At 34.6% G+C, this 21966-nt stretch overlaps 2 protein-coding genes across 11 annotated transcripts in view; one reads left to right on the top strand and one right to left on the bottom strand.

Moving 5' to 3' along the window:
- Window positions 1-21966, bottom strand: part of STXBP5L (syntaxin binding protein 5L) — a 327745-nt gene that overhangs the window by 62467 nt on the left and 243312 nt on the right. For 4 of the 9 annotated variants that reach the window (XM_059885478.1, XM_059885476.1, XM_059885481.1 and 1 more), the window contains one exon: window positions 13946-14038. The exons of the other annotated variants lie outside the window; for them this stretch is intronic. In XM_059885478.1, the coding sequence (XP_059741461.1) occupies window positions 13946-14038 (93 nt within the window). The remainder of the gene's footprint in view (window positions 1-13945; window positions 14039-21966) is intronic. 9 annotated transcript variants of the gene reach the window in all.
- Window positions 1-21966, top strand: part of POLQ (DNA polymerase theta) — a 250619-nt gene that overhangs the window by 177345 nt on the left and 51308 nt on the right. Inside the window, exon 30 of one of the 2 annotated variants that reach the window (XM_010801194.4) lies at window positions 1594-18103. The exons of the other annotated variant lie outside the window; for it this stretch is intronic. Within the exon in view, the coding sequence (XP_010799496.1) occupies window positions 1594-1611 (18 nt within the window). The 3' untranslated portion in view covers window positions 1612-18103. Of the gene's footprint in view, window positions 1-1593; window positions 18104-21966 lie in introns of those variants that run through there. 2 annotated transcript variants of the gene reach the window in all.

Genomic DNA, 21966 nt, shown 5'->3' with positions numbered 1-21966 from the left:
GAAATAGATGTTTTTCTGGAACTCTCTTGCTTTTTCGATGATCCAGCGGATGGTGGCAATTTGATCTCTGGTTCCTCTGCCTTTTCTAAATCCAGCTTGAACATCTGGAAGTTCATGGTTCATGTATTGCTGAAGCCTGAATTGGAGAATTTTGAGCATTACTTTACTAGCGTGTGAGATGAGTGCAATTGTGTGGTAGTTTGAGCGTTCTTTGGCATTGCCTTTTTTTGGGATTGGAATGAAAACTGACCTTTTCCAGTCCTATGGCCACTGCTGAGTTTTCCAAATTTGCTGGCATATTGAGTGCAGCACTTTCACAGCAGCATCTTTCAGGATTTGAAATAGCTCAACTGAAATTCCATCACCTCCACTAGCTTTGTTCGTAGTGATGCTTTCTAAGGCCCACTTGCCTTCTCATTCCAGGATGTCTGGCTCTAGGTGAGTGATCACACCATCATGATTATCTGGGTCGTGAAGATCTTTTTTGTACAGTTCTTCTGTGTATTCTTGCCACCTCTTCTTAATATCTTCTGCTTCTGTTAGGTCCATACCATTTCTGTCCTTTATCGAGCCCATCTTTGACCTTAGACAAATTTTAATTTTTCATACCCTTAATTTATTTGTAAAGTGGGTAGAATATTACTAATCTATTATCTATGTATCATATACCAAATAATATGTACAAATTATATAGCATACTGTCTGACATGTAGTAGGAGGTCAATACATGGAACTAGAAATGTTGAATATCAATTACACTGGCAAAATACTAATTAACTTCATAACAATTTAGTTAGTATTGAACTAATACTGAATAATGTTGCATCTGCATTTAAAATGTGCTTTGCAATTAATATCACTGACATAATTATCTAATCAAATTCATCTAAGATGGTATGTAATTAGATTTTAAATGTTACAAATTATTGCTGAAAGGTATTTAATTTAGGTAAAATGAGATGAGGTGTGTGACTATGCTTAATAAACTTTGAGTATTATGTTCTGTGATCTAAGTTCAAATCTTAATTCTACAATTTATTAACAATATAATGTCAGTTTCTGCTCTAGAAAAAAAGGAATACTGATAACTACCTTAAAGAGTTGCTGAAAAAGTGAAACTGTTAGTCGTTCAGTCATGTCCAACACTACAACCCCATGGACTGTAGCCCACTAGGTTCCTCTGTCTGTGGAATTGTCCAGGCAAGAATACTGCCGTGGGTAGCCATTCCCTTCTCCAGGAGATCGTCCCAATCCAGGGATTGAACCCAGGTCTCCAGCAATGCAGCAGATTCTTTATTGTCTGAGCTACCAGAGGACTTTTTAAAGAGTTGCTAAGAAAGTTAAATAAAATCATGTACGTGAAACAGCTTTGAAGACTCTAAAAAACAAAGACTAATTATTGAATTTTTGTTATTTTAGACATGACATTGACATTCATAGGTTTTATGCGATGACTTTAAGTCAGAAGAAAGGAGATGAAGGTAAAGGTGATTCCTTTAAATTTCACAAAAGAAACTATCCTGGGACAAGTAGATTAAAGTTCTGAGAGAAAAATTGATGAAAACCTATTTAATAAGACCTTATTTATTTCAGAACTGGAATTATGAATAAGCTTGCTGCTGCTACTGCTGCTAAGTCGCTTCAGTCGTGTCCGACTCTGTGCGACCCCATAGACGGCAGCCCACCAGGCTCCCCCGTCCCTGGGATTCTCCAGGCAAGAACACTGGAGTGGGTTGCCATTTCCTTCTCCAATGCATGAAAGTGAAAAGTGAAAGTGAAGTTGCTCAGTCATGTCCGACTCTTCATGACCCCATGGACTGCAGCCCACCAGGCTCCTCCATCCATGGGATTTTCCAGGCAAGAGTACTGGAGCTTGGAGCACCACAAAAAATAAAATGAATAACACCTTCTATAACTTTCCTTAATGGCAAGAACTCCATTCTTTTATGTATCAGACTTTGTAGTTGCTGTTGTTAAATAGCATTAGTTGTAAATGATATTAATATCCAAATAGTTCCAGAGAAAATGATGCTCATTTACATGATTACTGTCACAAAGGGTCCATATGCATGACTCTAGTTAATGTTTAAAAACATTTTCATGATTAAAAACCCGCAAACATTATATAGTTTGTATGTAATGATTTATGAAACAGTTTTGTAAAATGATTGTTAACAAACAAAATGTTGAATGCTGCCAACAGAACTGTATGGTGATTTTTAAGAAAGCCTTTTTGAAAAGCCATTAAACACTGCCATCTAGGAAACTTGTTATTCATGGACCGGTTGGTTAATGTTCAGCCAAATGAATGTAAGAAAACTTAAAATTGTTGGCTTTTGCCTACCGTACCAAGATCAGCCTTAAGATCTGTTGGCAGACTTAACTTTCTTGATCCTTTAACTGAAACAACAGAAAAAGGAAAAAGGCAGTTAATTATATAAAACTGAAGAGGAGTGTGAGGGAACAGTATGTTTTACAGTATAATTATTGAAATCCTGATGAACATTAATATTAGTGAGCATGTATAGAAGTGGAAATATTGTTCAATGTTAGTTTGTCATTCAGGATTAAATATTTACTATGCAAACAGAAACATGAGAAAAGCAATTGTTATTACAGTAAATAATCAAATGTATCTTTGTGTAGTTTTTTCACACATAGCATGAGAGGTGATTTCTTATTTTGGAAAGAACCAAAGGTCAATTTCAGATAAATCTAACAGGTAAGTACTGCAACAAATGTACAAACTCATAACATAAGTAGCAATGGTAAGGGTAAAAACTGATTAACTTTATAAACATTTTCTGAAGTAGAAAATTCTATTAGAGATGTATATAATGTAGTCAAGGAAACTTTACCATACCATGAAATGACTTCAACATTGAATACTACAATGTTAAATTCAGTAGTTCAAAAAACTCGAATAAAAAATATTTGAAAATGTTTAATTATATTATTATAAATCAAGCTGTCATAAAATGTTTGGATAAATCAAGAAAACTACAATTTATTGAAAATTTTCCTCATCTGTTAATAAATATTTTACATAGGGTATCTCATAAAATATTAAACTAGAATGCATTATGATAGAAATGCATTAGGGGAAATCAAGTTAGAAACCTTTTCTGTCAATACTTTAAGACCCAAATTGATACTATCAATTAATGTATGCCTTCTAATGAGTGTTTTTCTTTACAACTAGGAAAATTATTTTAAAATAAAGATGCAGTATGATATAGAAGAAAGAATACTCAATTTAAAATCAGAAAACATAAGTCACAAATTTCTGAATTGTTACCACCTAGTTATAAAACTTAAAGTTTAATAAAATTCCCTTGATCAATTTGCAGCTTAACCTTCTTAGTATCAAAAATGTTATTTGATGGATACCTCTAATATTTCAGCAGGAATGAAATATTTTTTGTAGAAACCTAAATGTAAAAGAAACCTAAGTATACTTTTTGTGTGTCATGAAATATTACTCATCTTTTGATTTTTTTTCAACCATTTAAAATTTAAAAACCCATTCTTAATTCTCAAGTCATACCAAAATAGGTGGCAAGCTGGCTTTGGCCTGTGGGCTGTAGCTTGATGACTACAATATGTCATGCTAAACTGCTTACTAAAGGAAATCTAAGTATTATCATTCTAATAAAAATAATAGCAACAGGCAGTTGTCTTTAAAAAATTAAAAATAATTCTTCTAAAGAGAAATCAAGTTTGAGCAATTTGGGTTTGGAATCAGCACAATAAAAAGATTGTTATTTATATAAAAATATGGCAAACTAAATAAATAAATGTAATAATTATACCAGAAGAGGTTGCAAATAAAGTATATTTTGTAAATTGATTCACAATTCAGATAGACTGAGGGAGTAGGAATTTTTACTACTTGAAATCTTTCACTTAATTTTTAAAATGGAAACTAATTCTTTGTAAGGATTTGTTTCAGAATTTATATTTTTAATTCTATTTTGTTTTTAAATAGGGTATTTCAACATATCTATATAGTCTGAATTACTTCAGAAATGGATTTACAAAGATGCTTTCAGGAAGAGGTCAAAAAAGTTTCTGTTAGTTCCTTTCTATTAGTCTAATATGTAATTGACTCTGGCTCTCAAATCTGCTCCTCTTTTTCGGATACCTTCTCCACTTTACCACATACCTTCTTGGTTTCCTGTAGACTGCTTCCTACCTAAAAATTGGGGGCCCTCTCACAAACCCCATCCTCAGTTGTATAACTAGGGGAGGAAAAGGGAGAAATTAGATGGTAAGATTAATTGCTGAACTTCTTTATAAAAATGTTAATTACAGGTGCCAGATACTATTTCACAGAAAAACCTTCTCTTCATTTGTCCAGCTGCAAGTAAACTCCTACTTATCCTTTAAGACAGCTGAAAAAGCATCCTCTATGAAGGCAGCCTGACCTAAGGCTTCATTTGGTGCCATTACCTTAACCTTCATAGCACCTTGTGCACATCTCTTTATAACACTTGCATTTTATTATACTGGATTTATTTTTATTCTCTTACTGTTGATTAACATCCTATAAATTCTGAGTTTTCTAAACATGGGGATTATATTCCCAATATCTAATTAATTGGCATAAAGTAGGTATTAATACATGTGTGCTGAGTGAATGTTTTTAAAAAACAGTGAACTCAGAAGGTAGGATGATGGGTTATTCTGAAGAGGGCTAAAACAGAAAGAAAGCATGTTTCAAGTGTTAGAAGAACATGTTACACATTAACATTTGAGGAATTTGAGATGGAAGATGAGTAAGGCAAAAGGGAATAAGAGGTAAGTGGTTCTAGAAATATACTGAGTGAAAATACATTATCAGTCTTTGCAATGTGCCCTTGGGAATGCAGATCTATGAATTTCATTTTTATTTTCTAGCAAAAGTGTAATACCACTATCATTTTGTTTCATTAGCCAAAGGGGCGAAAAACGGAAACAAAAACTTCACATTACTCATTGGTTAAGCACACTGCACTAAGAGAGCTCTCTTCCCAACCCAGGGATTGAACCTGGTCCACCCACATTGCAGGCAGATTCTTTACTGGCTGAGCCACCAGGGAAGCCCTGGAAGGAGGCAGAGTAAGGTCAGATTTCTCCGACTCCAAATCTATGCCCTTTGCACTAAGCAACACAAATGTTCCTGACATAAGATACCACCTGTGTACCCTACACATTTATAAAATCTATATCTATAAAATAAATAAAACACCAAATTAAATGTTTAGATTAATATGTTAGGAAAGTTTACCTATCAATTAACTGGCTCATTGGAATACAGTAATGAATTTCATTTGTCTCTATCTTCCCTATGCTAGAAATGAAGATAGGACAAAAATACCTGATGTATGTGCATATACATACACACATATATACATACACGGGTGTAGTTAACAAAAACACTAAAAAACATTTTGGGGTTACAGTGCCATGATGGAGTCCTGAAAAGCCTACATACCTCTAATTTTGTCAAAATTTAATTTTGTTGGGTCATATGTAGTTCTATTTTTAGTTTGTTAAGGAACCTCCATATACTTTCCTCCATAGTGGCTATACCACTTTACATTTCCACCAACAGTGTAGGAGGGTTCCCTTTTCTTCACACCCTTTCCAGCTGATGGTGGCCATTCTGATTGGAGGGGGGAAACTTCCCTGGTGGCTCAGATGGTAAAGAATCTGCCTGAAATGTGGGAGACTCAGGTTCTATCCCTAGGTCAGAAAGATCCCCTGGAGTAGGAAATGGCAACCCACTCCAGTATTCTTGCCTGGAGAATTCCATGGACAGAGGAGCCTGGCGGGTTACAGTTATGGCGGGGTCACAAAGAGTTGAATATGACTGAGTGACTAACACTACTATGACTCTAATTGGGGTGAGATGATATCTCATTGTAGTTTTGATTTCCATTTCTCTAATAATTATCAATGTAGAGCATCTTTTCATGTGCCTCTTGGCTATCTTAGTGTCTTCTCTAGAGAAATGTGTATTTAGATCTTATGCCATTTTTGATTGGGCTGTGTGTGTGTGTGTGTGTGTGTATTTTATATTGAGTTGCATGAGCTGTTTGTAGATTTTGGAGATTAACCCCTTGTCAGTGGCTTCATTTGCAAATATTTTCTCCAAATCTGTGGGTTGTCTTTTAGTTTTGTGCATAGTTTCCTCTGCTGTGCCAGAGCTTTTGAGATTAATTAGGTTCCATTTGTTTATTTTTGTTTTTATTTCTGTTACTTCAGTAGATGGATCAAAAGATATTGCTGTGATTGATTTACGTTGAAGAGTGTTCTTCCTATGTTTTCCTCTACGAGTTTTATAGTATCAGGTCTTACATTTAGATCTTTAATCTATTTTGAGTTCATTTTTGTGTATGGGATAAAAAGGTTGTAATTTCATTCTTTTACATGTAGTTGTCCAGTTTTCCCAGTCATTTATTGAAGACACTGTCTGTTCTCCATTGTATAGTCTTGTCTACTTCATCATAGATTAATTGACCACAGGTGTGTGGGTTTATTTCTGGAACTTCTAGTTTGGTCCCGTGATCTGTATTTCTATTTTTGTGCCACTACCCTACTGTTTTGGTGACTGTAGCCTAGTAGTTTTAGTCTGAAGTCAGGAAGCCTGACTCCTCCAGCTCTGTTTCTCTTTCTCAAGATTGCTTTAGCTATTCAAGTTCTATTATGTCTCCATACAAACTTAACATTTTTGTTCTAATTCTGTGAAAAATGTCATTGGTGATTTGATAGAGATTGCACTGAACTATAGATTGCTTTGGGAAGCACGGTCATCTTGACAATATTTATTTTTCCAATCCAAGAACATGTAGTATCTTTCCATCTTTATCATTTTCAATTTCTTTCATTGGTGTCATATAGTTTTCAGAGTACAGGTCTTTTGCCTCCATATGTAGGTTTATTCCTAGATATTTTATTCTTTTTGATGAGATAGTAAATGGGATTTGTTCCTTAATTTCTCTTTCTCATCTTTCCTTGTTAGTGTATGAAAATGCTACATATTTGTGTGCATTAATTTTGTACCCTGCAACTTCACTGAATTCATTGAGATCTAGCAATTTTCTGGCAGCATCTAGGATTTTCTATGCATAAGATCATGTCATCTGCAAACAGTGACAGTTTTATTTCTATTTTGGTTTGGATTTCTTTTCTTTTTCTGCTCTGACAGTCATGGCTAGAATTTCCAAAACTATGGTGAATAATAGTGACAAGAGTGAGTGCTCTTGTCTTGTTCCTGATCTTAAAGGAAATGCTTTGTTTTTCACCATTGAGAATGATGTCTGCTGTGGGTTTGTAGTATATGGCCTTTATTATGTTGGCACAGATTCCCTCTAAGCCCACTTTCTGAATTTTTTAAAAATCATAAATGGGTGCTGAATTTTGTCAAAGGCTTTTTCTGCATCTATTGAGATGGTCATATAGTTTTGTTAATGTGGTATATCACACTGATTGATTTGCAGATATTGAAAAATCCTTGTGTCTCTGGGATAAATCCCACTTGATCATGGTATATGATCCTTTTAATAGGTTTTTGGATTTGGTTTGTATTTGGTGGAGGATTTCTGGGCTTTGGTTGGGAGTTTTTAATCATAGCTTCAATATCAGTGCTTGTAATAGTCTATTCATATTTTCAGTTTCTTCCTGGTTCAGCCCTGGAAGTTTGCATCTTTCTAAGCATTTGTCCATTTCTTCTACATTGTCCATTTTATTGGCATATAATTGTTTGTAGTAGTCTCTTACGATCCTTTGTATTTCTGTGGTATCTTTTGTAACTTCCCCCTTTTCATTGTTAATTTTATTGATTTGTGATTTCTCCCTTTTTTTGTGATGAGTCTGGCTAAAGGTTTATCAGTTTATAAAAAATCTTTTTAAAGAACCAGCTTTTAGTTCTATAGATCTTTTCTGTCATTTTCTTCAACTCTTACTTCATTGATTTCTGCTCTGATCTTTATGATTTCTTTTCTTCTACTCACTCTGGGTTTTGTTTGTTCTTTTTTCTCTAGTTGCTTTAGGTGTAAGTTTGTTTGAGATTTTTTTGAATTTCCTGAGGTAAGATCGTATTGCTATAAACTTTCCTCTTAAAACTGCTTTACGGCATCCCATAACTTTCAGATCATTATGCTTTCATTTTTATTTGTTTCGAAGTATTATTTCCTGTTGGATTTCTTCAGTGATTCATTGGTGTTTAGTAGCATAGTTTGGCCTCCATATGTTTGTGCTCTTTTTACTTTTTTTTTTTCATTGTAGTTGATTTACAATCTCATAGTGTTATGGTCAGCAAATATGCTGGATATAATTTCCATTTTCCTAAATGTACTGAGGCCACTTTGTGGCCAGCATGTGATCCATCCTGCAAAATGTTCCATGTGCAGTTAGGAAGAACGTGTATTCTGCTCCTTTTGGATTTATATTTATATACTTTTGAATAGTCTGTAAATACCAACTAAATGTGTCATTTAAGGCCCTGTGTTTCCTTACTGAGTTTCTTGTGAATGATCAGTTCATTGACAGTGGGGTGTTAATGTCCCCCAATATTACTGTGTTACTGTTGTTTTCTCTTTTTAAGGCTGTTAGTATATTTGCCTTATATATTGAGATGCTGCTATGTTAGGTGCATATATATTTAGAATTGTTATCTTCTGCTTGGATTGATTCCTTTATCAATGATTGATTCCTTTATCAATTCCTTTACCAATTCCTCTAGATAATGTTCTTCTTTGTCTCTTGTAACAGTCTTTAATGTTTGTCTGATATGAGTATTGCTACTCCAACTTTCTTTTAATTTCCATTTGCATGAAATTCCTTTTTCTATCACCTCACTTTCAGTCTGTATGTGTCTCTAGATCTGAAGTTGGTCTCTTGTATATATATGCATATATATGGGTCTTATTTTTGTATCCATTCAGCTACTCAGTCTTTTGGTTGGGGCACTTAATCCATTTATGGTTAAGGTAATTATCAATATGCATATTCTTATTGCCATTCTGTTAATTGTTTTGGATCTGTTTTTGAAGGTCTTTTTTCTTACCTTCCTCTTTTGCTCTCTTCTGTGATTTGATGACTAACTTTACCGTTGTGTTTGGATTACTTTTTCTTTTCTGTGTGTGTGTATCTTTGTAGATTTTCCATGTGCAGTTACCATGAAGTTTTGATACAACAGTCTGTATATAAAAAAGATTGTTCTAAGTCATTGATCTTTTAATTTCCAGTGTATTTCCAATAGCCTGTATTTGTACTCTCCTCTTATCACAGTTGCTGGTTTTGAGATTGTATTTGTGTGTGGAGTACTTCCCACCTTTACCATGTATTAGCCTTTATCAGAGAGCTTTTCCACTCATAATTTTCTTGTTTCTAGTTATGACGTTTTCTTTTCACATAGAGAAGTTCCTTTGGCATTTGTTGCAAAGCCTGTCTGACAGTACTGAATTCTTAGCTTTTGCTTCTCTGTAAGGCTATTGATTTCTCCATCAAATCTGAATGAGATCCTTGCTGGGTAGAGTATTCTTGGCTGTAGGTTCTTCCCTTTCATCACTTTGAAAATATTATACCACTCCCTGCTGCTGCTGCTGCTGCTAAGTCTCTTCAGTCGTGTCCGACTCTGTGCGACCCCAGAGACGACAGCCCACCAGGCTCCCCCGTCCCTGGGATTCTCCAGGCAAGAAGACTGGAGTGGGTTGCCATTTCCTTCTCCTACCACTCCCTTCTGGCCTGCAGATAACCTTATGGGAGTTCCTGGTACGTTATTTGTTGATTTTCTCTTGTTACTTTTAGTATTTTTTCTTTGTCTTTAATTTCTGTCAGTTTGATTACTACATGTCTTGGTGTGTTTCTTCTTGGGTTTATTCTGCCTGGACTCCATGATTCCAGGGCTTTGGTGAATGTTTCCTTTCCTATGTTAGGGAAGTTCTCAGCTATTATCTCTTCAAATATTTTCTCAGGTCTTTTTTTCTCTCTTCTCCTTCTGGGATCCCTATAATGTGAATGTTGGTGCTTTTCATGTTGTCCCAGAGGTCTCTTACACTATTCTTTCAATCTTTTTTCTTTATTCTGTTCCACAGCCATGATTTCTACCATTCTGTCTTGCAGCTCACTTATCTGTTCTTTTGCCTTACTTTTTCTGCTATTGATCCCTTTCAATGTATTTTGTATTTCAGTTATTGTACTTTTCATCTGTTTGTTTGCTCTTTAGGTCTTCTAGCTTTTTGTTAAACATTTCCTGTCTCTTCTTGATCTATGCCTCCATTCTTCTGAGATCTTGGGTTTTTACTAATATTACTCTGAATTCTTCTTCAGATAGATTGCTTGTCTTCACTTCACTCAGTTGTTCATCTGGGATTTAATCTTATTCCTGCATCTGGCACATAGTCCTCTGTCTCACACTGTCTAGCTTTCTGTGGTTGTGGTTTCCATTCCTCAGGTTGCATGGTTATAGTTCTTCTCGCTTCTACTGTCTACCCCCAGGTGAATGAGGCTGTTTAAGAGGCTTATACTGGCTTCATGGTGGCAGGAACTGGTTCCCAGCTACTGGTGGGTGGAGTTGGGTCTTGTCCCTCTGGTGGACAGGGCTGTGTTTTATGGGCAGCTATGTGCTCAGGAAGATTTTAAGTAGCCTATCTGCTGATGGGTGGGGTTAATTTCCTGACCTGTTGATCGTTTGGTCTGAGATATCCCAGCACTAGAGTCTATTGGATGAAGTCAAATCTTGGAGAGGAAATGGTGACCTCCAGGAGGGTTCACACTAATTAATAAGTATTCCGCTAGTGTTTTTGTCCCTGTAGTGAGCCATAGCTGCCCCCTGCCTCCACAGGAGATCCCCCCACCCAATACTAGCAGGTAAGTCTACTTTGGCTCTTATGAGGCCACTGCTTTTTTTCTCCTGGGTCCTGGTATGCATGAGACCTTATATGTGCCCTCCAAGAGTGGAGTTTGTGTTTCCCCGAGTCCTACAGAATTCCCACGAACAAACTCCAGAGGCCTTCCAAGCCAGATTCTCTGGGGGCTCCTCATTTTGCCACTAGACCCTCAGGTTAGGGAGCCTGAAGTGGGCTCAGACTTTCACTCCTGAGGGAGAAATTCTGTGTTATAATCATTTTCCAGTTTGTGGCTTGCTCACCTGGCAGGTATGGATTTATCATGATTGTACCCTTCCCACTGTCTCATTGTGGCTGCTTCTTTGCCTTTGGATGTACAGGATCTTTTTTTGGTAGGCTCCAGTGTTTATTGTTGGTGGATTTCAGCAGTTAGTTATGATTTTGGTACTTTTCTAAGAAGAGGTGAGTGCACATCCTTCTACTCTGCCATCTTGTCTCTGCCAATGGGATGTCATACAATTTCAATAGTATTTTTTGTAATTCTCATGTTTCTTTTTCTCAATTTATTCAGCTTCAGCATCAGTCTTTCCAATGAATATTCAGAAATGATTTCCTTTAGGATTGACTGGTTGGATTTTCTTGCAGTCCAAGGGACTCTCAAGAGTCTTCTCCAGCACCACAGTTCAAAAGCATCAATTCTTCAGTGCTCAGCCTTCTTCACAGTCCAACTCTCACATCCATACATGACTACTGGAAAGACCATAGCTTTGACTAGACAGACCTTTTTTGGCAAAGTAATGTCTTTGCTTTTTAATATGCTGTCTAGGTTGGTCATAGCTTTTCCTCCAAGGAGCAAGCATCTTTTAATTTCATGGCTGCAGTCACCATCTGCAGTGATTTTGGAGCGCCCCCCACCCCTGCAAAAATCTCTCATTGTTTCCCCATCTATTTGCCATGAAGTGAGGGACCAGATGCCATGATTGTAGTTTTTTGAATGCTGAGTTTTAAGCCAAATTTTTCACTCTCCTTTTTCACTTTCATCAAGAGGCCCTTTAGTTCTTCACTTTCTCCATAAGGGTGGTGTCATCTGCTTATCTGAGATTATTGATATGTCTCCTGGCAATCTTGATTCCAGCTTGTGCTTCATCCAGCTTGGCATTTTGCATGATGTACTCTGCATATAAGTTAAGTAAGCAGGGTGACAATATACAGCCTTGATATACTCCTTTCCCTATATGGAACCAGTCTGTTGTTCCATGTCCAGTTCTGTTTTTTCTTGACCTGCCTACAGATTTCTCAGGAGGCAGGTAAGGTGGTCTGGTATTCCCACCTCTTGAAGAGTTTTCCACAGTTTGTTGTGATCTACACAGTCAAAGGCTGTGGCACAGTCAAGAAAGCACAACTAGAACTGCTTTTTTGGAACTCTCTTGCTTTTTCGATGTTCCAAGTTTTGAGCATTACTTTGCCAGCATGTGAGATGACTGCAGTTGTGCAATAGTTTGAACATTCTTTGGCACTGCCTTTCTTTGGGATTGGAATGAAAACTGACCTTTTCCAATCCTGTGGTCATTGCTGAATTTTCCAAATTTGCTGGCTCTAGGTGAGTGATCACACCATTGTGGTTATTCGGGTCATGAAGATTTTTTTTATATAGTTCCTCTGTGTATTCTTGCCACCTTCTTAATCTCTTCTGCTTCTGTTAGGTCCAAACCATTTCTATCCTTTATTGAGCCCATCTTTGCGTGAAATGTTCCCTTGGTATTTCTAATTTTCTTGAAGAGATCTTTCCCATTCTATTGTTTTCCTCTGTTTCTTTGCACTGATCACTGAGGAAGGCTTTCTTCTCTCTCCTTGCTATTCTTTGGAACTCTGCATTCAAATGGGTATATCTTTCCTTTTCTCCTTTGCCTTTAACTTCTCTTCTTTTCACAGCTATATGTAAGGCCTCCTCAGGCAACCATTTTGCCTTTCTGCATTTTTCTTGGGGATGGTCTTGATCACTGTCTCCTGTACAATGTCACGAACTTCCATCCATATTTCTTTAGGCACTCTATCAGATCTAATTGAATCTATTTGTCACTTCCACTGTATAATTGTAGGGGATTTGATTTAGGTCATACCCGAATGGTCGAGTGGTTTTTCCTACTTTCTTCAGTTTAAGTCTGAACTTTACAATAAGGAATTCATGATTTGAGCACAGTCAGCTCCTGGTCTTGTTTTTGCTGACTGTATAGAGCTTCTCCATCTTTGGTTGCAAAGAATATAATCCATCTGATTTCGGTGTTGGCCATCTGGTGATGTCCATGTGTAGAGTCTTCTCTTGTGTTGTTGGAAAAAGGTGTTTGCTACGACCAGTGCATTCTCTTGGCAGAACTCTGTTAGCTTTTCCTCTGCTTCATTTTGTACTCCAAGGCCAAATTTGCCTGTAAATCTAGTCATAAGTCATTTTATAATGAATGCCTATTTTAAGAAAGCTATGTATTGTTTAAAATTTTATTCATTTTCTAATTGAAGGATAATTGCTTTACAGAATTTTGTTGTTTTCTGTCAAACATCAAAATGAATCAGCCATAGGTGTACATCTGTCCCCTCCCTCTTCTTATTTGGTTCCTATGAATAGCACCAAATATGCAATGAGCCTGCATAAAATATATAGGACTTTTCTTTTTGCTTACTATTTCTGAGAGAGCATTGCCCCTTTGAGGCAATGCTTTGGAGTTTCCATGAGCATCACAGTTGTTTCTGATCACAGAAAATATTTAATTGTATCATGAAGAATATAGGAGAATTTTTACAAAACTACTCTAGATTTTGGCTCTTGGGTTTTCCCTGAATTCTCTGTTGGCCACTTCATATTTTCTTATAGGCCTGATGAAATTATCCAGATTTAAAGTAGAAAACCCCACTATCAAAATTCTGTGGCACATTTCAAAAGCTTTAGGAATTCCTGCTGTATAGTTCATATTTATAATTTTAACCATTGCTTTAGGGAAATTGGTCTTTATTCACCGTGAGTGAGATGTATTTTTAGCACAACAAATAAGAAAGGTTTTGGAATAAATTGTGGAGATAATAGCTTTTTTGTTCATAAAAGAAATTTTCACTTTCACCTGGCAAATGATGTACTTGATTCCTCTGTCTCATAGCTGGTATTTCATTCCTATAAAAGCCTGGTGCTGCCTCGGGAGTTCTGGTAGCAAGTCCTAAAGGAAGGGAATAAAAAACTATTGGCATGTAATTTTTTAGCCCAAATGAACCAAGAGTTTTTACCTTAGAGGTGACTTTCATAATAACTATTTGGAAGGCACAAAATTTAACTGCCTTTACCTGAGTATTTTGACACTGTTCCAACAGAGGACACTTTGAAAGGAAGAAGCTTTCTTTCTTGAAGGATGTAATGGGGTTCTAGACATGTAGAATTACACAGAAATGGCATTAAAACTAGGCTCTAAGACCTAGTTTTAACCCAGGTTTGAGAACAGAACTGATTTTTTTTTTTAGCATTTTGTGGCATTAGTTTCCATGCTAATTTTTAATAAAGATATCTTAAAGGATAAATATTATGCTATTCTATATTGTAGACAGTGAGAATCGTGAGGATGGATGGCTGCATAGGTAGCAGCAGTATTATAACCTAATGATGCTGCTGCTGCTACTGCTAAGTTGCTTCAGTCGTGTCCGACTCCGTGCGACCCCATAGACAGCAGCCCACCAGGCCTTACCGCCCCTGGGATTCTCCAGGCAAGAACACTGGAGTGGGTTGCTGTTTCCTTCTCCAATGCATGAAAGTGAAAAGTGAAAGTGAAGTCGCTCAGTCATGTCCAACTCTTAGCGACCCCATGGACTGCAGCCTACCAGGCTCCTCCGTCCGTGGGATTTTCTAGGCAAAAGTACTGGAGTGGGGTGCCATTGCCTTCTCCGATAACCTAATGATAACCCTCCCAAAAAAATGTTAAACTGAGAAAATGATTTTTAAAGGCAAACCTTCAAGGAGAACAAATTAGAAAAATGCACACCTTGTGTGCAGACATAACCCTACAGTTGAGGGCTTGATTAATTTTCAACTCTTGGCCCAAAGGAAAAGGGACTGTTTTCTTAGGGGATTGCAGTCCTGTTCCAGGTTTGGTGGAGCTAGTACTGATGTTAGCTTCTACTCACCTCTTCGGGAAGTATGTTTTTGCAGTACCCAAACTGCACAACCTTACCTGGTGAGTGAAATACGGTTATACAGCTTTAAGGAAAGATAATAATTTGTATAACTATTGCTTTAATGTTTATTTCTGCAGATAGACTGTCAGGTCCATTTGTCACGGGTATTTTTATTTTGTTCATTAGTTTATTCTCAGTGGATATCATAATATCACTCTAACTATAGACACTTGACTTACTTTTTGAATGTAACAGTTGGGTAATGAATAATATGAAATGATTGTTATCTTGAAAGCTGAGAATATCAATATTCTGATTGGTTCATTGGGATCCTTTAATCTCCCAATCCATATGCTGTTCTCTCACATTATCCTAAAGGAAATATTTAATAGTCTGAAACTTCACCCTGTATTACTTGCGGTTTATTGGCATAAAAGGGAGTTTAACATCCATGTAAGAAAGCAGAGTTATAACATGATTACTGGTCTCTGGCTTTCTTTATTTCTGATCTCTCTTACTCAGAGATATTTGTGTCGAGGTTTTAATGTTTTTTAGTGGACTTAAATAGGTGAGGGTTTGGGATCCCAAAACAGAAACCGAGAAGGGAAGCAACTACTGAACAAATAATGTAAAAAAAAAAAAAAAAAAAATTTCAGAGTCAGGTTCTCCAGTGGTCCAGAGACCAGAAGCATTAGTACCATCCGGGAACTTGCTAGAAATACAAACTATCAAGCCCCACTCTAGATTTATTGAATTCGAATCTCTTATACTCAGCAATCTATGTTTTAATAAAAATTCTTCATATGATTCTGATACAGGTTTTAAACTTAAAATCCACTGCATTATGTGGAAAAAAAGAATATTGGCTCTTAAATGCTATATATACATAAAAAGGAAGATATACTGAGATATAAACATAATAATTATCATTACTAATCAGACCTATGAAATTTCCGTAAGTGTATAAATCAAGGAGACTTGCTAGAGGGCATGAATGTTTTTATTCGTTTTTCAAAAGTTAGAATGTATTACAAATATTCTTAACCAGGTATATTGATTCTATCACTTGTAAGTTATCTGAACATTTTAACTGTTTATATTTTCATTCTTTTCTACCTCTAAAGATAATATACATCATGAATTTTATAAGGCTACTGTTAAAATTAAAAATTTTTTTTTTTTCATGGTTACATTTTAAGATCTGATTGGGCTAAGAATCTTCATTTCTTAACTCTACCTTTCCTGATAATCTAGATTGAATGCAGCAATTTTTACAACAGCAAGAGATTGCAGAATGTTTTAATGTACATTTGTTGGCATAGTGTGCTGGAAATAGTGTTGAACACATTCTCCTTTGTGGGATTAAAAAGATTCATTAATATAACACAATTATTTTTCCTTTTTCATGACAAATGGAATAAGCAAATATTCATTATTTCCAGCAATTTTAACTAAGATAAAAAAAAATCTGTTAGTATTTTCCCCAGAAAGATAAACTTCACATATTTTAAGAAATATATACAGTGATTAGAAAGCTAATGTAAGAAAAAATATCATTCCTCAATCATGATTATTTATAGTTTAAAATGGCTACTAAAGAAGAATGAAAGTGAAAGTGAAGTCGCTCAGTCGTGCCCAACTCTTTGGGGCCCCATGGATAGTTGCCTGCACCAAGCTCTTCTGTCCATGGGATTTTCAAGGCAAGAGTACTAGAGTGGGTTGCCATTTCCTTCTCCAGGGAACCTTCCCAACCCAGGGATCGAACCCAGGTCTCTCACATTGTAGACAGACGCTTTACCATCTGAGCCACCAGGGAAATCCAAAGAAGAATGGGACCTGCCAGTAAACCATTCTCAAATAAGGCACTGAAGTGGTAATGAATCTTAGTCAAGCATTTCTGTTCCAAATAACATAATACAAAAGTAGTCAAAATCTTCCTGTTTTGAAGCAATCTATTTGATTGCATGCAAAGCCCTTTGAGTGCTTTGCCAAAAAAAAAAAAAAATGTGACGGTGTTTCCAGATCTGCTTTAACATTAATGAAAGAAGAAACATCCAAGGCAGAGAACTAAAAGCAGAATGTCTATTAAAAACCCGTAGCAATCCTGATAATTAACTATGAAATCTTGAAAGACATATACCTGAGACTGGAAAAAAAGAAAAGATATCTGCTAACATCACATCTATTCAACATTGTTTTGGAGGTTCTAGCTGATTTCTTCCTTTAGAAAGAAGAAATAGAATTGTCCTTTTAACAGATCAGTTCAGTTCAGTTCAGTTGCTCAGTTGTGTCTGACTCTTTGACCCCGTGGAGGATAATTAGATACATAGGTAATCTAAAAGAACTGACAAATTACTGAAGTTAAATAAGTTTATCAAATGTTCTGGATATAATATCAATACACAAAAATTAATTACTTTTATATTAAAGCCACAAAGCATAAAAAAAGATATTAAAAAATTAACAACAAAAAATCAAATACTGAGTAATAAAGGTAATGAAAGATGTGTAAGACCTCTACAAAGAAAAAGAAAAATATTACTGAAAGAAGAAATAAATGAAGAGATACCAAATGGAAAATTCATTGTTGAACATCAGCTCTGACGAACTGATCTACAGATACAATGAAACTGTAGTCACTATCCAAGCATGTCGATTTGTGTGCAAACTGATAATTTTTTTCTAAAAGTTATATGAAAACACAAAAGACCTAAAATAACTATAGCATTATTGAAAAAGAACCGCAAAAACAAAATTGAAGGACCTATGCTATCAGCAATACTACAAAGCTACAGCAGTTAAAACAATAAGGAATAGGATAAATGATAGATAAACATGCAAATGAAATAGAACATAAAGTCTAGAAACATAGATACACAGTAGAGTACACTAATTTGGGACAAAAGTACCATTTTAGTGCCTAGAGGAAATGATAGTTTTTTCATAAATGGTCCTTATCAACTGGATACCTAAATGAAAGTAATAAACCTTGACTCTTTCCTCACATTAGACACAGAAATACATTTCAAGTGGAACTTGAACTTAAAATTGAAGGTAAAACAATGAGGCTCCTAGAAAACAGGGCAATAGTTTTATGACCTTAGGGTAGACAAAGATGTTTGTAAAAACAAAACACATAAAGCATTAACAATAGAAAAATATTGATACATTGAGCAATATTAGCATTAAAATATTTTGTTCATCAAAAGACCACCTTTAAGAGAGTAAAAGGTGAGGCACAGAATGGGAGAAGATAGTTTGCTCTATATACACCCAACAAAAGTACTTCATTGTACCTATCTATACACATACACAGAATTTCTTACCAAAAGAAAAACTTGGCAACATAACAATGAGAGAAGACTTGAATATCTCATAAAAGATGATATTAAAAGTAGTCAATTAACATAAAAGAAGTTCATCAAAATCATTAGACATCAGGGCCATGCATTGCAATTAGATTCCACAGTGAGAGTCCTATATATACCTCAGAATGACTAAAGTTGGAAAAATAAAAACACTGGTGAGTATGTGGAACAAATAGAACTTTTATATGCTATTAATGGAAGTCAAATTGGTGTAACCACTTTAGAAAATTCAGTAGTATCTACTGAAGTTTAACATATGCATACCCTGTAACCCCAAAACTCCACTCCCAGATACATGTAACACAGAGATAAGTTATATTTGTACTAAAAATTGTACACAATTGGTCATAACAGCTTTACTTATAATAGCTCCCAACTGAAAACCACCTAAATATTCAGCAGTAATAAACTGCATAGAGATGTATTTGTATAATGGAGTATTACACATCAATAAATATCAGCAACATAGATGAATATTATATATATTGAAAAAAATAAGCAAAAAATAAAATGTAAATATTGAATGATTTCATTCATCTGATAGTCCAAAATCCACAAAACTAATCTATGATATTAAAAGTCAGAATAGTAGGTACCTTTGTGGGTGTTAGTGGCTGAGAGGGGCAAAATTGTGGTATCTAGTAACATTCCATATCTTTTGATATGGGTATGTTTACATGGAGTATTCATTTGTAAAAACTAGTCTACCTGAACTCTTAAGAATTATGCACTTTGAGGTTTATTTATTATACCTCAGTTAAAAAAAAAGTTTATCCCAAAAGAGGTAAGGCCAAGAAATACAAAAAGAAATTACAAATAAAAGCAAGAGTTGTGGTATTAATAGCAAAAAGGTGATATCAGGTGGACACAATATAATATGAACAATGGTGATTAACATAAAGGATGCATATATCTTTGAATATTTCCACATGAATATAAAGAATAAAAAATAGAAGATACAAGAACAAATAGAAATACATTATTAATACAATATTTTAATTTGCCTTTTTCCCATCTTTGACAAATCAAGTAATCAAAATGTTAAGTAAGGACATGAATGACATGAGGTAATACTTTCAGCTGCCTAATGTAACACACTTACATTAAATAACTGTTGGGTCAAAGAAATATAAACAAATTGTTTACTATATATAAAATACTCTTAATGCAATCTTAATATATCAAAAGGTATTTAATGCAGAGTTCAAAGAGAAATTTAGCCCTGTTATATCAATATGTAAGAAATAATAAATATAAATGAATTAAGCATCTACCACAAAAAGGTGACCGAAAAAATGAAGGAAAACAGAGGAGGGTACTAATAATGATAAAAGCAGAAATCAGTAAGGTAAAAAAACAAAAAATAGTAAACCATTGTTTCTCTTTAAATAAACAGAAAATAGATCAGCTACTTGGTAGCCTAATTAAAGAAAGGCTGTCAATCTTTGCATATGTTCATTGTACATTTCAGAGAAAGTATGAAGATGCAAATAAGTAACAATGGGTAAATGATTGACAGGGGAATTCTACTAAAATGTTAAAAAAAAAAAAAGTAGATAATGTATAGTATTTAAATTGCTGGGCATAAAGAAAGAAGTCCTTAAAGGAAAAGATCAATGTCTGATTATTAAAAAAAAAAAAAAAAAACTACAGTAAAATACACCATAAGCAAAGTTAAAAGTTAAATTGAAAAAAAAAATTGGGGTCTCATGTCACAGAGAAAATTTTAACTTATGAAGAAGACTAATTATTATGAAAAGAATAAACAACCCTATAGAAAATGAGCAAAGTATATGAATAGATAATTTACAAAATATTTAAAGAGCTCTTAAATATATGAAAAGGTATTCAATATCACTTACAATATGTGAGAGGTAAATTGAAACTGCATTGACGTATCTCTTTTACTAATCAGACTTGCAAAAATTTAAAAATTTGATAACAAGTATTTTCATGTTATTGCTGGGAGGAATGAAAAGTTACAAACCCCGAGGAGAGCAACTGGAGATTAAACGAGTATATGCTCTTTGACCCAGCAACTTCAATTTTAGGAATTCATCCACTTGGTATACCTGCACAACATTTAGTTACTGCAGCAGTTTGACACAGCAACAGACTGGTACTGAACTAAGGATACTTTAACTGGTGAAGTGATTAAATAAATTATAGTACACACATGTCATTCAATATCATATAATGTAAATAAGAATAAGAAAATAATGAAATGGAAAGCAAGATACACCGTAAAGTGAAACAAGCAAAGTACGGTGAAATGCATATGACACACTGCTTTTGTATAAAACAGAAAGCAAAAGCCTACTTCTTTTTGTTTACAAACACAAACTGTCTAGAAGGATAAACAAACTAATAATAATGTTTATTTTTTCAAGAGGATGGAAACAATGCATGGGGAAAGATGAAAGGGACAGTTTTTTATTCCATTTTTGATGTTGAAACCTAATACATGTATTACTTTCAAATTCAGATTATGGATGAGAATTTAAAGTGAGGTTAAATTATCTAAATTTGATACAGGATGTTGAATTATATTTTAATTGAAGATTTGTGATTCAGGAGTATATCAAACTAATATTTTAAGAAGATTAATTTTGCACCATGATATGCAAAATGAATTCTAAGAGGGAGACATGGAAAACAGACACCTGTTAGAATATCTTTGTGATATCATAGGTATAATAAATACCTAGATTAGGATGGTGCCAATGGGAATACAAAAGAAAGGGTAAATGTATGAGGCTATGCTTAAAATGAAAGCAGTACAATAAGGATTAAATGGATATGATTAAAACAGAAATTTACACAGGACACAACTAGATTCTATTCAATCTACCTTCCTAAAGAATAAACAACAAGCAACTCTTAAGGGAGTAAATTGAAGAAATGTCACAATTCCAGCTGAATTTCTAAAGGTCAAAATTCACTGCTTTATAAAAAGATTATTGTTTACAAATTTGCATGAAGTTTAAAATAATTTTTTAAATAAAAATGAATTATAATATTTGGGTACCCTATGAAAACAGACCTACAGTTCAATGTCAAAGATATACCTAACTTTTTGGTGCTTAAGGATTTATATAATACTAAAATCAGGTAAATATAAATTTTTTAAGAACGCAAATCATTCATAATGATTACCACCACCAATTTCTACCGGTTTAAATTTTTTTCACATACTTTAAAAACTTAATTTTGCAAATGTTGCAAAAACTTACTCCTAATAACCTTTATACTCATGTTTTTAATATAATGGGCTCACACTTTGTTTTACTCCCAACATATAATTTTTCTTTGCCAACAAATACATATGTTTCAAAACTATGATCCAGAGGGCTAGTTTCTTATGCTCCTCTGCCTGTAGTGTGTATTTCCCACTAATTAAGCTCTAGCTATAAGACAATTTCTACATAATATAACCAATTTTTACTTAGCATTACTAATATATCTGTAGAATAACCTTCCTTTAAAATGTCTTTAAAAGTATTGCACTTTTGCAAGATACCTTTGATCTTAATTTTTGGGGAAGCCATAAATATTTTAAGACATTTATATTTTATTTTGGAATCAAATTTGCTTATGGTTGAATTTCAGAAGTG

The sequence above is a fragment of the Bos taurus genome, chromosome 1 (assembly GCF_002263795.3).
Source record: "Bos taurus isolate L1 Dominette 01449 registration number 42190680 breed Hereford chromosome 1, ARS-UCD2.0, whole genome shotgun sequence".
NCBI lineage: Eukaryota > Metazoa > Chordata > Mammalia > Artiodactyla > Bovidae > Bos > Bos taurus.
This window is presented reverse-complemented; position numbering and strand designations above follow the sequence as displayed.